Raw genomic sequence first — 18,601 nt, forward strand, 5'->3', positions numbered from 1 at the left:
GGAATTTGTTTTCTCTTTACCGGATTTCTTGGAACCTCTGAAGTCTTTAGAACAGATGTTACTTTCTTCATTCTTTCTACAAGGTTCAAAAGAAAATATCAGTTTTATCCCTTTCCTGAATTTTCATAAACTTTGATTGGAGTCCAAATTAGAGAGGTATTATTACCATCTCTTTTAACTAGAATGTAATAACTTCCCTTATCACACTGGCCCATGAGCCCTAATGCCAGAGTCTCCATGACCCAGACTGACCATTTTCTGTGCCTCTATGACAGAATCATGAAGATTCTCTCACAAAATGCCTTAGAAGGTATTCTCCATTGTTTTGGGCCCCTTTTAGAGAGCCTTCTAAAACTCACTTCCTAAAGCTTTTCCTGCTTTCAAGCTTGTTTTCAGTTCATTCCTCTTTATCCCTTAAATAAACTAGGTGGACCTGGATACTTAACAGGAAGAATCTAAAGCATTTGGTTGTTATTAGAGGAAGGATAGCTGACTCACACATGCAAAACATTAAAGAAACCTTACAAACGTTCGAGGGATTTGTTGTTGTTGTTGTTTGAGGCTATGCAGCCCTTAACCACATCCTGCAGTGCACATGGCCATCAGACTTATTCTTTCTTTTATTACTCTGTATAATTTTAGGCTAATAAAACAAACAAAACCGATTTTTTTTTTTGTATTTTCTATTCCCAGCATTTTATTGTTTTTATTTAAAGGTAACATACTGTACATGGTTCCACTTTGGGGAGAGGTAGGAAGGAGGAGCAATTCTTTTATCTTTTTGGGGCATCCCCTCAATTACCAACATTCACTTGGACACATGCTTGTGGTTGAAGCACTGTCATATCCCAGGTCTACATCTTCCACATGGGAAGAGCTCCCCAAACTTTCAGGAAGTTGTTAAAGTGAAGGGCTCAGGATTGGACTCTTATCTTCAGTAGCAGTTCAGCTACAATGAGGACCAGGGTACTGTCTGACAAAGAATCACTATTTTAAAATCAGGATTTTTTTTCTTACTTCTTAGGAAATAGTTCCTGTCTTTATCCCCATTCACTTGGTGGTGGTGGGGGGGGGGGGGGAGAAGGGAAAGGGAGAAGGAAGAAGGATATTGGGATATTTTCTATTCTTGGCCTCTGCAAGCACTGATACATTTAGCTAGAAGCTATTTTAGTGTTTTGAATTCTATAATTATGAATGTTTATGTGTAGGCTCTTCAGTAATCTAAACGATTACATGAAATGAGAACCCAGTTTATGCCCTAGATGCTGTTGGAGTGGTCATCTAATACGGTATTTGTCTAACCAAATGGTGCATTGTGGTTGTGGGTGGTCCATATTGACTTACCATAGCCAATTATTATTTTAAAATATGTAACCAAGAATATCTGACCCCTATAGAGGTGAATACATTTTTGTTTTTAGTTCTACTACCAAGTTAACTTTTAATATCAGAATTTCAACCATAGGTATTCAAGAATAAGCATTTTTAAAAATCCCATTTGTCAACAAACATGTTGAAATCTAATTACCATGAAATGCAACTTTATCTATAAACCAAAATGTTATGTGCTTCCAATGAATTTCTTTTTTAAAAAACATCCAACTTGACTTAAAGAAGGATAAAAGTCTGACCACTCAGTACTTTATGGAAAGCTTTATACAGCTAATATTTAAGTAACAGATTAACACTGGAAGTGCTGGTTAAGCATTGACTCAAATAAGTTATAAGAAGATGACAAAACGCCAGCCTTTCTGAAAGGTTAAACCTAAAAAAAAAGCTGCATTTACCGAGTCTCTCCTTTATACCAAAATACAGTTTCCAAACAATAAAAATAAACAGTCTTTTTCACAACAAGAAATATGGAGATAAAACTGCAGCATCAATATACTCTCAGTTATTAAAGTATTTAGAACAAATAATATTATACTACATTTTCTTTCACTACAGACACTGCAAAGAAGGCTTATGTATTTATTTAGTGGAATACAATGTGAAGACTGGTACACTCTGATGTACTGTTTTCTGTTTACCTGCTCTAACAAAATGAATGTCCATATGGTTATATTAAGGAGCTCTCCAGAGCTCTTAAATTTACAGAAAAGAAGATTAAAAAAAAGACTAGATCATACAGTTTAAACAGATTTCAGTATATGATTACACACATACCAGGACAGATTTACTCAGTCTAATTCATGGGAAGAGTTGTACTTTCTAACAAATGCCTCAAAAGCTCCTTTAGGGGAGAGTGATGCTGATAAAGTTACAAATGGTTTTTACACAACTAGACAGGCTTTTCGTTGTTTGTTGCTATGATATGTGTCAATGAATCACTAATAAGCATGTGGGGCCAAGCAATTTTGTGTTGGTTCTTTTTTTTGTTTTTGTTTTGTTTTTTTTTTTTTTACAATTAGATTTAACTTCTTTGTATATATATATATGGAGATCACCAAGATGATGCATTAGGAGTCAGGAATGCCTTACCAATAACAGAATCTGGCCATTTGTGCTCATTTCATCATAGATATGATATATTGGGGTCAGTGCACTCAGGGTCTGGCAAACACCTCACACTGACCACATATCCCAGCCCTTCTCAGATTCACTGTTTTGGGGGACTTATTACATAAGTGCAATGTCAGCAAAGGAAAGCAGATTAGAAACAAAATCTGCTTTCCTAGGATGGTCTAACAGCCACATTCATTTCCCATTCTCCAAGTATTGGCCAAATATTAAAAGTATTACTACATGAACATGAATATGATATATTGAAAGAAAAGACAAACCAGAAGGCAGCTGCTGAGGAAAATATTTCAAACCCCAAAGATATTTAACATCCTATTAAATAAATAACTTAGAAAGAAATAGAAAGGATGAAGGTAGAATGCACAAGCACACCATATTATTCGTTTTGTTAGAACAGTTTTGCACTAATGTGTTTATATTTCTTAATCCTATCCTTTCTTCCACGTTGCCACACCAAAAACTCCTTTGGTTGTGCATTATGACCCAAGTGCTTCCAGTAAATGCTTGCGTGTCTAACTGCTCATTGGATCATCAGGCTTGAATGAGCATTGAAAGTCTTTGATATGAGTTAGTATTCCATAAATAACTTTCCCCGAAGATCATTCATCTGATTGTGTCACATCCTCCAAGTTCTATCACAGAAATAAAAAATAAAACAAAACAAAACAAAAAACAGCCAAGTTGTTCACTCCGGAAAGAGCATCCATCCCAATTGATCCAGTCTATATCTTCATTTTAAGACATGACACAGAACTAATTTAAATGATTTCTCTTGCCAGCAGTGAGTCCAAAGACGTTCAAAAGCTTTTTCTCTCAAACAAGCAATGTCTTTGCTTTTCCAGACTACTCTTATCGAGAATTACCAGATATTCTCAACAAGAGACCTTTTGATTTCATTTGTATCAAGAAATGCTTCATCTATGAATGTACTACCATGGGAAGAAAGTGAGCAGAAGTGTTTTTCCTTCGTGTTTTCTGTCCTCTCCTTGGAGCTCCTTTCCCATTCAATGCCACATACATCTGTCTCCCATTGTGCTGCCAGTTAAAGGATGCATAGGTATTGTATCCATTTTCCTCTATCCTTTCTTTCAGCTTGCAATCATTGTTGAATTCTCTCTGCAAAAGAAAACCAAGATGTGATCTTTAAACAGAATTTTAATTTTTCCATCATAATATCAATATTGTCAAGATAATTCTGATTCAGAGGATTTTTGTTGTTGCCATTTTTATGTCAGTTGTACATATAAGAAATATTAACCAAAATGTACAGCAAACATCATAAAACGCAACATCCAAAATTAAAAGTATAAGATCCACTTTACCACAAATTGGGGCTCTCCATTTTATTCAATGTGTTTAGAATGCAAAGTACTTTAAGTGTCTAAATTGTTCATAAGTGCCACTTTTTTTGTGGTGGGTCAAAAATAAAGAATGCCATTTTCATTTTCCTCTCACAGTATGAGCCATGTATCTCAGGAGGATAGGGAGCTGAGCATAAAAAAGCCTTGACTGGGAAAATATTTAAACCTTGTTTGCAAGGTCACAGCAAATTTTGAAAATATAGATAAATAGAGAGTAAACAGACAACAATCCTGATGAGAAAAAAGACCAGGGTTATGGTATTTGTGACTCTACCAGCATCAATCTCCCCTAAAGAAGCTTTTGAAGATTTGTTATAAAGTACAACTCTTCCCATGAATTAGACTGAGTAAATCTGTCCTGGTATATGTGTAATCATATACTGAAATCTGTTCAAACTGTATGATTTAGTCCTTTTTTTAAAAAAAAAATCTCTGGAGAGTTCCTTAATATAACCATATGGACATTCATTTTGTTAAGAGCAGGTAAATAGAGAACAGTACATCAGAGTGTACCAGTCTTCACATTGTATTCCACTAAATAAATACATAAGCCTTCTTTGCAACGTCTGTAATGAAAGAAAATGTAGTATTTTATGATTTTCAGCAATAAATATAAATCTTTCTACTCTTTCTAATCATTTCTGTATATCACTCATCATAAGGGCTATTCCAAACCTATATTCAATCACATCATCACAAGTGAGAATGTCATGCCATGCTATGACTTTTCTCACTCCGATGAAGAGGTCACCCTTCTTCTTGTGAAAGTCAGCCTATACACACACACACACACCCACACCCACACCCCCACACACAGACACACACACACACACACACACCATATCCCTCTTTCTCTCTTCTCTTCTTTGGCAGATTACCTCAATAAACACTCTTCCCCCCACTGGTAATTTTTAGCTAACTTTTTATCTATTGATTTCTTCCCTTCTATCTAGAAACATACCTAGTTTTATCTCGTATTCAAAAAAATCTTCATTAGATCCTACTATTCCCTTAGCTATCAATACTATCTCTTTCTTCCCTTTCTCAGATAAGTATTACTAAAAATAATCTCTCTGCATTCCAACCTTCCACATTCTTTTCTCTCACTTTCTTCTAAACCATTTGCAATCTGGTTTCTGACTCATCATATAATGAATTGTTCTCTCCATTATTAATGATCTTTTAATTTTATGGCAATTAATGAAGTCTCATCTTTTCATCCTCTCAATTCTTTGATTACATTTCTTGAACATTATTCTCTCTTCTTTTGGGTTTTTATGACATTCTTCTGTCTTGGTTTTTCTCATACCTTTCTAAATGATCCTTCTCAGTCTCCTTTTTTTAAAGTTTTATCTACATCACATTTTCTTAATATGGATACATTTCCCAAGCTCTATCTTAGGTCCTTTTCTTTTTTCTCTCTTGTTTGGTTATCTCAACTCTTACTATGGATCTGATTATCATCTGTATGCAGATGATTTGCAGATCTATATGTCTAGCTTCAGTCTCATATCTTAGATTAACATCTGCCTTTTTAGATATTTTAACTGTACAGTAATAGACATTTCAAACTTAAGATGTCCCAAACCAAAAATCATCATCTTTCCTGCTAAACCTAAGCCTTTTCTGAACTTACATATTACCAAAGTTATATTTTTTTAGTCACCCAGGTTTACAACTTTATTGTCATATTTGATTTTCACTATTACTCCAATCTCTTGGTATTTCATTCTCTACAACATCTCTTGTATGTATCTTTTCTCTTCCTCTGCTATTGCTGCTATCCTGAGGCAGGATCTTATTATCTCAATCTCAAACTTACAACAAACAGCTTTTTAGTCCATTTCAAGCCCTAAATCTTCCCAATCTACTCACCATTTACTTGTGAAAATGATTTTCCTGAAGAGCCAAATTCAACATTTACCTCTATTGCTTACTAAATTTTAGTGATATCCTATTAATAGAGTTGAAATGTCTCTATTTTGCATTTGAAATGTTTTTAAAATGGCCCTTTCCTATCTTTCCAATTTTATAACACATTATCTGCCTCTATATCTTTCTGACCCAGCCATGCTAGCTCACTTGTCACAGAAAATATTCCATTGCCTGTCTCCATGCCTTTGTTCCAGCTGTCTCTCATCCCTGCAATATTCTTCCTCCCTCTCTCTTACTCTTATAATTGCTAATGATTAAATAAATAAATAAATAAGAAGAAGAAGAAGAAGAAAAGATATCTTGTAGCACTGTAAGATTTTCAATGTGCTTTAGATATGTTATCTCCTTTGATCCTCATAATAACCTGGGGAAATATTTGCTATTTACTATTTTCTAGGACACAAAGGGCAATAAAGTTAAAATGATTTGACCAGGACACACAGAAAGTATAATTCTATTACCACAATTCAAACCTCTGTCCATTTAAGTATCTGCTTCTATATTTTAGAGAATTTTTGGAGAATCAGTTGAACTGTTATATCCAAAGAGTAGTCATTAATCCTTTACTGTCACCTGAAAGGTTGTCTCTAGTAAATGCATGAAAGATAAAGCTATATTTGTCTGTGTATTGTCTGACATTTTTTCAATAAATACTGAAATAAATGATGTGCTTATCAAATTTGTGTATGATATAAGATGAGGAGTGATAAATGTAATATTAGCGAGAAATCAGGGTTAAGATCTAAAATATCTCAGAAAGCAAGAAGATTTGATCAAATCCAATAAGGTGAAATTGAAAGAGATTGCCATAATTCTTAAAATATGATCAGGGTACCCTTGGAGTCCCCAGAGATTCTTTCAAGAAATCAAAGAGATCAAAACTATTTTCATAAGAAAAATAAAATATCTTAATTTCTAATGTAGTAAATTATCTAATCTATATAAGTCACATAAATGAAAGATATTTGGGGATTCTCAATAATTTTTAAATTCCAAAAGGGGAACTGAGACTGAAAAAATTGAGAACTGATGGATTAGTCTTATATTTCAGTTGTTTAAAAAAAAAAAACTTCAAAAGTAAAGAGATTAAAAAAAAGTAAAGAAATGTAGGAGACATTGCTAAATATCACCATGTCTAAAAACAACTATAAAACTAAAGGCATTAGGGAAATATAAGCTTAATATGAGTTGATAAATTGCTGTGGCAATTAATAATGGTATTTTGACCTTATGTTACATTAAGAAAGGCAGTATTTAGGACCAGGGAAGTAATGTTTCTTCCATATTTTGCCCTAAAATATTTAGACACCACATTTTAATAAGGTTATTAATAAGCTAAAAGGGATACAGTTATATAATCCTTGCTACTGGGGAGACCAAGTCTATGAATTATTTAAATTTAGGAATTCTGAGTTGCAATAGGTCTAAGCCAATTGCATGTCCTCATTCTTGGCATATAATGGAATTCCATTAGAGCAGTGTGCCACCAGGCTGTCTTAAGAAGGGATAAACGGACCCAGGTCAAAAAAAGAGAAAGTTAGAGTTTCTGTGATAAATCAGATGGTGTTTATGAGTGGCCACTATTACTTCCAATCTGGGAAAGATAGGAAGAGATTCAGCCTCAAAACAAAATAATCTCCTCCCCCCCCCATAAGTGACAATAACAACAATATATGCATAAGTTAACCAGGATAATAAAAGAATCCATGCTACATGTGGCTCAGATGAAAGAATAAATTCTCCATTTAATCTGGAGAAATTAAGACTTAGACAGTCAAAGTAACTACTTTCAAACATTTTAAGGATAGTAATATTATAGAAGAACTAGACTTATTTTGTTTGATCCAAAAAAAAAACCAGAATGGGAATAATAAAAATTTCCAAGAGGCAAATTCTTACTTAATATAAGGAAAAAACTTGGGTTCCCTCAGACCCAATTTTTACAATTAAAACCAGCCAAGGCTAGACGAATTTGTATGTTATATATGGTATTGAAAAGATACTATTTAGGTAGCTATTGGACTAACTGGCTTCAGAGGTTCCTTTTCAATTAAAATTTTGTTAAAATATGACAAAAATAAAGCGTGCTTCTGTTAAATCTTCCACTGTGGTGCTTTATCTAAGCTAATATAACATTTTTACTTGAAACCACAAGTCATTATTAATGCCTTAACTGATCTAAATTTATTTGTGGAAGTGGAAGAAAAGCTGGGAAGAAGAAAGTATTGTTTAAGGCAGCAAAATCTTTCTTCCACTCAAATAGTATTTATATTTGTCACTATCATAAATCTGAAAAATGCCTGACTTCAAATTTTGACTTCTACTTCTTGGGTATATTATTCCACTAGATAACAGTTCTCCTATATTGAATCAGTTATAAGAATTCACTCTCACTTTGAACTACAAATTGAATTAAGATTCTTTTAGAAAAGAATTCATATTGTCTTCTGCAAGATATAAAATTGAATTCAATTTTAATTGACTTTGTACATAAAGATATATTATATATATATATATATATATGTATATATAGTAACAAACACACACACACCTGCCATATATATGGCAGGAAATGATAAACCATTCCAGTATCTTTGCCTGAAGAGTTGGATAAAATGGAAATAACTTAAATACAACTGTGTGTATATGCACAAGTATATTAAATATATTTGATTATTTATATAATACACATATGCTTATATGCATATTATATTTGTTTATATTATGCATATTTATATTTTAAAGTGTTCAAGTTTCATTCTACAGAGTATCTACTTTTATTTCAAGCTATAAGCATAGTCTATAGTAAGAATATATTACAGCTTATATGAGTTCAAATTTAGATTTGCCTTTTATCTATTCCTTATATTTAGGTCCTTCTAGGCTACAATTAGCTTACTCTTTTGAATGTCTTCAAATCCAACTAAGTATTTCCTACTTTAGCTTTGGGGCCAGTACAATGGAATGTACCCCCACCCAATTCCCCCCAATATGAAACTCTGGTTATTCATTTTTCTAATGGCAACTATTAGCATTTGACTGGTAATTTAACCTATTTTTTTTTATCTTCAACAATAATTGAATACTATATTTTCCTTCATCTGAAGGATAAAGATCCAATTATTCTCTGGTTTATTATAATTAAAAAATAATGACATACATAAAGCTTAAGGTTCTAGAAATCACTTAATATGTATAACCTCAATTGATCATCACACTCATGGGATATAAGATGTATGAGTATCTTTATTTTAAAGATGAGGAAACTGATAAACTGGTGTATCACTGCTTCCCTATAGGAGCATCTCTCTGGATATTCTCTCCTGTATACTCTGTTTATTATTTCTCTGGATACTTATGCTTTTCCTTTCCTCTCCATTCTTTTTTTTTTTTTCTTAATTGCTTACATAGTCCCTTTCTAAATTTTATCCATCTTTTATTGCCTAGATTTAGTTCTATCTCTTCCTTGAAGCCCTTTTAATTATTACAGTATAGAGTGAATTACAATTGCATCTACAGTTATAATTAAAACAATTATTTCATGTAAAATACTTTTATCTTTTTACTTAGAAACTAAATTCCATGTATATTTTGGGGAAAAAACAGGACATTGTGGGAAAAAATGTTGAATTGAAAAATATGGCTCCAAATTTCAAAACTTTCATTCACTAGCTAAGTGAAACAAATAATTCATTTAACCTCTCTGAGTCTCAGTTTCCCCGATGTATAAAATGAAAATAATAACAGATGATCTATTTCCCCAAACTATTGTCAAGATCAAATGATATCAAAGTAGAGCTCTTTGCAAATATTAATATGCTATATTAATTATTAATTATCTTTCAAATTGATATTATTATTTATCTTCTAGATTAACTGGCATATAGTAGGTGATCAATATATATTTGTTGGTATACATAGTGTCACACATATATAAAATATACATATATGTATGAAAGCTATCATTGAAATTCATATATTCACTATCTCTATATGCATATACATATACTCACATATTTCAAAAACATTTTTAGAGGATAATTAAAAATTTGGATCATTTATGATGTTAGGTCACACTTCATTTATAATGAATATTCATTCAGCAATTTAAATAAGACTTTTTAAAAAGACTTTTTAGGGTCACTATTACAAGGTAGCAAATATATATATATGAAATTCCAACACATGATCATTCAGAGAGGCATCAATGATTGTTTTTAAGGGCCTAAGACAACCAATGGGATATTTGATTAGAACAAAAATGAAATATAATGAATATACAAATAATGAACATGCTAATTATTTTCCTCACTAAAAGTAAAGAAGGATGTTTGGAGTATTCAGAAGATGCTGGAAATCCATAGTTAGATTCTATTAATAGCTATGACACTAATATGTGTGTACTCTGTTTTTTAAATTGACTAAAATAAAATGCCTTTGTAAAGTAATGATTCTCTTGCAACTTAAGAATAGTTCTTATACCAACTTAACCAGAAATTTCTGTGAGAGTTCTTACCAGTTACCAGGTCAAAATATTTATTGATGATTAGTAGCAGCAAACAGATAAACAGCAGGAGCTTTGTCTGGTCAAAAAAGCTGGAAAGTCAGCACTTGAAATTTGGAGAATTATTGCCCATGCAGTTTTATTTTCAAGCAATCTAATAATAACAGAACTATTTGTGGCATTGGGTCAAAATTCTGAAATGATGATAATGACTTACTAAAGTCAATTTTAAAAATAAAAAGTATACTTACTGAACCATAGAGTTTTCCTTTCTTATTCATGGCTAAATAATAGTTGCTGTTAATGGCTTTCACTGCTACCACTCCTATTTCCACTGATGTTATCTCCAGGATACCTAAAATTTCAGAAAAATAGATATGGGAAATGGTCAATATTTAAGAGTTTCCAGAAGCCCATTAAAAAAAGAAGAAATTCTGAAGGAATCCAGCATCATAGTTTTTATTAGTTAAGGAGAGAATGTGTATTTTCTGCTGAGACCTGAGAATATAAACACCTTCAAAATGAAGAGAAAAAAAAATCAAGTAAAAATACAAATGACCAGTGAGTACTAGTAAAGCATTCATCTCCATTCTCTTATGAGCAATGATAGAGAAACATTGTTTTAATTAAAATGCTTCCTTTGCTAACTTTGCATTTTCAACTCCATAAATATTAAAACAACTCCACTCATCTTAGTCTAGATTTCACTAAAATTTATCAGAACATACATCTCAATTAAATTAAATCTATAACATATGTCAATAATATGTCAGACTTACCTCAATCTGCAAAAATAGTGGTAAACTATTTCTTCTTTGTAGGATATTTTAGATAAACTAAATCTCTTGGCTATATTTAGTTGATAAATTCATTTTTGGCAAGGGTGTTGACATTCTGGAATATAGAAAGACTAGCTCCTATATGTACATTAACCTTGTCTTTGCAATGTTAAAAAGCCAATCTGCATGGCAGTGGGAGAGAGAGGCAATATTTTCTTCCAAGAAAAGAAAAAGTGTTTTGGGAAATGTAAAAGTCACAGTATTAGTAGAGAGTACAAATTGTTATCCATATTTTATAAGGATAGAATTGACAAAACCAGAAGGGAGAAAATTCAGTAGTTTTACAATTGATTATTTGAAATAAGTGAAATAAATGGGAAATCCTGGTACAACTATCTTTGGAAATGTGTTCCTTATCACTTCCATCCATTTACATTCTTAGGCAAACACACACCAGGGACCTCAATACTTAGGGGGGGTTGACCCCATGATGGAAAGTAGAAAGGTTTTGTGCCTTTTGTTAGAAATGTATATAACTGTCTAGGATGATAGCTTAACATCTATTCACTTGGAAGCTTAAATTTCTGGATTGGGAGGCAGCATTTTCTCAAATGAGCTTTGGAAATTTTCTCAGAATGGTGACTGAGCATATGGGGTATGAATCTTCTGAGCAAATGTAAAATAGAGTATATTTTAAAAGTCCTATAGCTATAGCCCAAAGATGATTATAAAAGAATATACTGTTTTTTTTTTTTTTTTTCTTTTCAGGAATGAAGTGAGGCAATCATTCTTAAATGAACTGCGATACCACTTGTCTACACCACGATTCTGTCCTTCCCACCAAGAAGGGAAAAAATAATTTGCTCTTGTGACATCTGCTTAAGAAGTTTTCCCCTATCTTTTAATTGTGCCCTGTGGCCATGGAGTGGCTAAATACATTGTTTTTAGGCTGAAATGTCAGCTTTGGCCACAAAAGTGTACTGGAGCCAACAGCCACAGATTTACTACAGATAACAACCAGAAGCACTTTTTTTAGTCACTCACCATAATATGTCAGGTTTATCTGTTTGTTCTGTTGGGAAAAGGGAAAACTTTAATTGCCTTAAAACTTGCAAAATCAATCATTGCAAAGGTATAGTTATAAAAATAATAACTACCATCTTTACAGCATATTTTTAAGATTTATAAAATACTTTACATCTTTTTTCTTATTTGATTCTCACAACAAATCCAGGAGGTACATGGTCTTATTATTCTCATTTTATAATGGGGAAACTGAGGCAAACAGAGGTTAAGACTTGCTCAATATCACACAACTAATAAGTATATGAGGTAGAATTTGACCTTGAGCTTTCCTCACTCACAAGTACAGCAATCTATAATGCCAGAAGCCCATTAAATGGAGCAATAAATGAGCTAATTTTATTTCAAGTTTCAAACTTGCAATGTTGTACTGTCTCTCCACTACACACTTACATTGATACCTCATTATTCTGTGGAGGTGATACTGGGTTCTTGAAAGCTAAGCAAGTAAAACACAAACTATGGTAGATTTTAGGCTGAAAATCCCCTCCCCCCATACACACACTGGAAAATACTTTATGCACTGGCTCCAATTGTATGCTTATCTCTATGTGTATACATACACACAGAGAAGAGAGGGAGAGAAAGAGAGAGAGAGAGAGAGAGAGAGAGAGAGAGAAAAGGGGAGAGAGAGAAGAGGGGAGAGAGACACAGAGAGAGATAGAGAGAGACACAGAGGTGACAGAGAGACAGAGAGATAAAACCAAAATTAAACTATTTTGTGCCATCAGGATAACAAGACTGATCCTGGAAAAATGCAGGAAAATGCACATTCCTCTTTGCAGAGGCAAAGGTCTCTGGATATAAAACTCTGCATGTACTATCAGACATGATTGGTGTATTGATTGGTTTTGCCTAACTTTTTTAATTATTAAAAAAAAGATTTTGGAGAAAGGATGGATCATTGAAGAGGAAAAAAGGATATATACAAAACCAAAGGTGACCAATAAAAATCATATTTTTAAAAAAAATTGAGAAATTTAAAATGATCTTCCCCCACAAAGGAAAAAAAACAGGTAAAGCCAATTGACACAAATACTCCTTTTTCTTCAGTTAAATTTTTCTTGATATTTAATAAAATGGAATATGTAAGTAGAATTGATTTTATCATTTAATAAATCCCCAAGAGAAATTCTTATGTGCCATGATATAATATATCAGGATTATTAGACAAAAAAATACTTTTTTAAAAAAATAAAGCATATTTTTGAAACAATTATAACAGGATTTTTCAGTCATTGTTCCCTTGGAATGAATAGAGATCAAGTCTTTGTACATATAATGCCTTCCATAAAGGTCCTCAATTTTTTTATCTTGAACCTGGAGTGTTAATTAGAACATGCTTTACCCAATGTTGGTCAGAATTTCTTGAGTGGCCATTTTTAAGTCTGATGATACTACCTCTTTTTTTTTCTATTCTAAAGTGAATCACATAGAAATACTTTTAAAATATTGAATTGTTAGAATCCCCTTCATTCAGGAAATAGTGACTATAGCTTTCATGTGGGGAGGTTGACCCCATGATGAAAAGTAGAATGGTTTTGTGGCTTTTATTAGGTTTGTGTGTAAAATATTTTAAATCATGAAAACCTAAGGTTGTTTTATGTAATTTTTCTTATTTGTGATAGATTAGGGCGGGAGAGATCTAGTCAAGTGTATGTTTTCAACAATACTGATACACTTGGTGGAGAGTGGAGAAGATGAAATTATGGAAATGAAAAATGATTTATAAAAATTGAATATTATTATTTCTTAGAAGACTAGAATGTAGACACATAAAGTTTCAATATAATAAAGTTAAATCACATTATCTGGTGTTCATCAAGGCTAAAATTCAGGAATAATTTATTTACTAACTGGTATTTTCCTATAATTTTCCAATAATTTTCATGTGAAATATGAAAGTAGTATATAATGACAAAATTTTAAAAGTTAGATTTAGTCACTTGGGTCCTTTTCATTCAGTATTCTCATTAAATATATTGTAGTGGTATATATGTTGATAGCTTTTGGAGGCATGGCAAAGTATTACACAGTTCAAATAATACAAGTCACAAATTATGTGCTTTTTGTTTTGGTGTGTATGAAAGTTGTCAGAATCCCAAAACAATCTTTTATATCTAAAGTTCATGAAACCAAGGGAACTCCTTAGTGTTGTTATTACATTTTCACTATTACACCACAGGAATTATGTGTGACCATCCCAAATAAGAGTATGGGGCTGATTCCAAATGTGGTTTGGGATTATTATCAGTCTCCTCTTCTTATAAGAGGTCCTGCAAACCATAAAAAGACAGCTTTTGATTATGTTAAATAAATACTAAATAAATATATATGTCCTACAAAAATTTGATCTAATCACCAGCCAAATCAAAATGGAAAAATGAGACTTCTCTTCTTTGGAAATGCAAATTATTAAGATCAATTTGATGCTTCAACACTAACAGTTTAATGGAGAAAAAAAATAAAGTAATCCAGAAGGTACAAAACATTTTATTCAGATGAGCATAGATGAACCCTAGGGAAGATCACATATATTTCATATTGAGATTGATACTTTTCACTATTTTGAGTTTTCATGACCATGAATGTAAAGTTCTATAACTGTACACAAACTGCTTTTCATTTGTGAGTTTCTATTCTATTATGTTGTGTTTCCATTATTCTATTTCTATTCTATTCTATTATGAGAATAAGTGAGCATTGAAACATAGAGCCATGCATGGGACAAAAATATTGAACACAAGTAATCTGAAATAGAAAATCTGTTAAATTTAGACCAAATTTAAAGCAATTAATTACACAAAATAGATAAGGTGATTTGGTGAGATGCTTCTTTTCTAATTTTAAGCATTTGTTAACCACCTTTGAACAAATACAAACAATTATTAAATAATAAAAATTAGTCTGCAGAAATCTCATTTATCTGAAATTGGGGGATTAGGTCTTTCAAGAAAGATAATTTTCTAAATTACTAAAATTTATCTCGTGAAAGAGGAAAACATTTTGGGGAAATACTTCCAAAATGTATCATCCATTTTCCTGCTCCTTTTATACAAAGTACATGGTACAAAATGTAATTTGTTTATAATACCTGAAGATCATTATTATAAATGTAATTATGACATTGCCCCTAGTTATGATATCTAGATATGATAGACTAGAGCTATTTTCCTCTATGTTAAGTAGCCTGGAAAATCAGATCACCAAGTTCATTAGAAATAATATGTAAAATAAGAACAAATAGGTTCTGACTTATTTCCTGAAAAATTGCCATAAGAATAGAGTATATGATTTATTTCTATTCATTTCATAGACTTCTGTTTTCTATTTTTTCCTTCTAAATTGGTGATAGTATCAATTGATGAAGATGCCAGTTTATACTCTAAATTTCTGATATATATAATTCAGATTATAATGGGTTGAAAATGATATAGATATTTAAATACTATTATGAATGTGTTAAGTAAGGGTGTTATTAATTTAACACATTCTAATATTTTACTTATTTCAGTGTCCATTTGATAATTTAAGATTATATAACTTCAACCCAACATACTGTAATATATTATGCATAACTAGCATGGAAAAATAACCCAGCAGTTATTTCATATAGTAGTTAATTTGTAATTTTATCATTTGGATTAACACACAATAATTTTATCGTTTTCAACAGATATTCTAATATTCTTTCATAGTCTAAACTCTATGGACAATAATAACTGAATAACAATAATGACTACAAAAACTATATTATATGTAAGCAAAACAAATGGTAGTTTTATATTGTCTAAATTATTTTTGACTTGTAATCAGAATTATTAATATCAAAACTTTGGTATATGTAATATAGATCTTAAATAGAATTCCTGATGAGCACAGGTGGTATATTTTCCCAAGAGAATTTCCTCATAAAAAGGTTCCAGTATATAATGTCTCCACCCATTCATTCTGGATCTATAACTTACTGCCTCTTTGACCTCATATAAGCTATTTAACTAGCTGTGCCTGAGATGTTTGACTAGATCAATGGTGTCAATGTTAAAACAGGAACCACACATAAAGATCCCTGAATATTACATAGTGACTTAGTTTTAAAATGTAATATAATTAATGTCATTTTTATTTTCTTAAATATTTCCCAATTAAATTTTAATCTGGGCCTAATTTTTCCAAATTCTTTATCTATGATTTTGTGATCCTATGAATTAAGAAGGCTAATAGTGAACCTGAGATGATATTTGGGTAATGATGCTAAGCTCTGGATGCCAATGAAGAATAAAGAACAGAAGAATGTTTAAATATCTACCACTCACTTAACATTAAAAATAAGATGCATGTCAAAGTCAACAACAAGCTCTTAAATCCTAGTTAATTAACAAACAAAAATTAATCAATTAGCAAGTTGTTTTTTTTTATCTAAAAGGTATAAAACACTGTTCTGGGCTCATAGGTTACAGGTACTAAGAATAAAACAATCCTACATAGTATTCAAAATGTAATTAGTTTAAATTTTAATGTATTCTTTCTGAGTAATATTTCTGGAACAATCATAACTCCCACCAGCAGATGAGCTAATACTGTCTTTTGAGTTGATGTGGGAGAACCACACACAGAACAAATTAAAGAAATACTATTAGATTAAATTTAAAATGATATGGAACATATTTATGGTCAAAAGAAAAATGAGGGCAGCAAAACTTCCTGCTATATGTGGTTTGAAAAAAGTCTTTATTTTTTAAAAGGTATTGGACAAAACAAGTATCAGGGAGAGTGGTCATACAAAACAGTAGATCACAAGCAAAGGAAGATGTCTCATACAAAATTAGAATCCTTTACACATACACCTTGTTGGTTCTTTAAATCACAACCATAGGAACTTGGGGTAATTTCAGATACCATACTGTGTGCTGATTATACAAAGACAAAAATTCAAGGTTCCATGACCTCAAGGAACTTATGAAATATTATATACTTCTATAAATATATTTCATATTTTAAGGAGATAGAGATATTTATAGAAGTTGGGGAGATCAATAAAATCCCACAAGAGATAGTGTTTGCATTAAGTTTTGATGGAGCCTGAGGGTTCTAAGAGGCAGAGGTGAAGAGGAAAAACATTCCAGGGATGGAGATAGTCCATTATATTATTTGTGAGGAATTACAAGAAGGGTAGTTTGGCTGGACCAGAGCACATAAGGAGAGTAATGTGTAGTAAACATGAAAAGGTGGTTAGAATAAAGTTTTTAAAGGCTTCACATGTTAAACAACATAATCTGGAGTGATCCTAGAAACAATAGGAAGCTCCTTGAAGTTTACTGATAAACGACACCATCATAGTCTGACTCCTGCTGTAGTAGTATCACTGCTGTATAAAGAAATATTTAAAGACTGGAGACTTGAGGAAGGGAGAACAATAAAGAAGGTATTGAAACGGCCTCTGCAGTAGACAAAAACAGAATTAAGAACAGGAAAGGACCTCAAAGATCATTTTGTCTAAACTCTTTATTTTACAGGTAAGGAAACTGAGGTTCATGGAGTTTAAATGACTCAAAGTAAATTATATACATGGGAGCATCAAAAGTACAATATGAGAGCCTACTATATTGGAAGGTGTGTAAGTGCAGAGAAAAAGTACAGACTCAAAATATGTTGTGGAGGTCTAATCAACAAACCATACAATTGTTTGCATATGTGGAATGACAGAGAATGATTTGAGGATGACTCAACAAGGTTGTGAAACAGGGTAGGGAAGGATTTTGGTATCCTCAACAGAAAGTATGCCTCTGTTTCCACAACTGCAACATAAAGATAATAAAACCTATGTTCAGGGATGTTGTGTGTGATGGGGGAATGAGATGATATTTGTAAAATGCTATAATGGTATCTTTTATATATTAGATACTATAAAATGCCAGTTATTATTATTATTATTATTATTATTATTATTATTATTATTATTGCCTTAGACTGAGTCTAACATGAATAGCTACATTGGAGAACAGCTATACTTGATAATCCAAAAAAGGAGGTAGTCAGACAAGCAGAAAGAGAACCAAGAGAATAACAATGTCACAATAAGTTCAAGAAGACAGTAAATACCAGAGAAGAGTGTAGTTAAATTGCTACAAATAATGTGAACCCATATAGTATTATTTTTTCTCCCCGAAATGATATTTCCATAGTCTTGTTTTTATTTGTTTATTTATAAACCGAAAAGAGAGAGCTATCTAGATTATTTTAATTTACTCTCTCTATTATTTCTCTTTATCAGCAATAGTTGTCTTCTGACTTTTTTTTTGTATAGTGGAATATAAGTGATATGGAATGCAACATAGGAGAATAATCAGAAAATCTGAGAACATAGGATGACATACATATACACACATATATGCACATGTTGCATGTATTGGTAT

General features: G+C 31.8%; 1 protein-coding gene across 2 annotated transcripts in view; it reads right to left on the bottom strand.

Annotated features, from left to right (window-relative positions):
* Positions 1 to 679: 679 nt before the first annotated feature.
* FGF10 (fibroblast growth factor 10) overlaps positions 680 to 18,601 on the bottom strand; it is a 105,592-nt gene continuing 87,670 nt past the window's right edge. For both annotated transcript variants that reach the window (XM_031964810.1, XM_031964804.1), the window contains exons 3-4: positions 10,575 to 10,678; positions 680 to 3,639 (exon numbers count right to left, since the gene is read on the bottom strand). In XM_031964810.1, the coding sequence (XP_031820670.1) occupies positions 3,442 to 3,639; positions 10,575 to 10,678 (302 nt within the window). In that variant the 3' untranslated portion in view covers positions 680 to 3,441. The remainder of the gene's footprint in view (positions 3,640 to 10,574; positions 10,679 to 18,601) is intronic.

This window comes from Sarcophilus harrisii, chromosome 1 (genome assembly GCF_902635505.1).
Source record: "Sarcophilus harrisii chromosome 1, mSarHar1.11, whole genome shotgun sequence".
Lineage (NCBI taxonomy): Eukaryota > Metazoa > Chordata > Mammalia > Dasyuromorphia > Dasyuridae > Sarcophilus > Sarcophilus harrisii.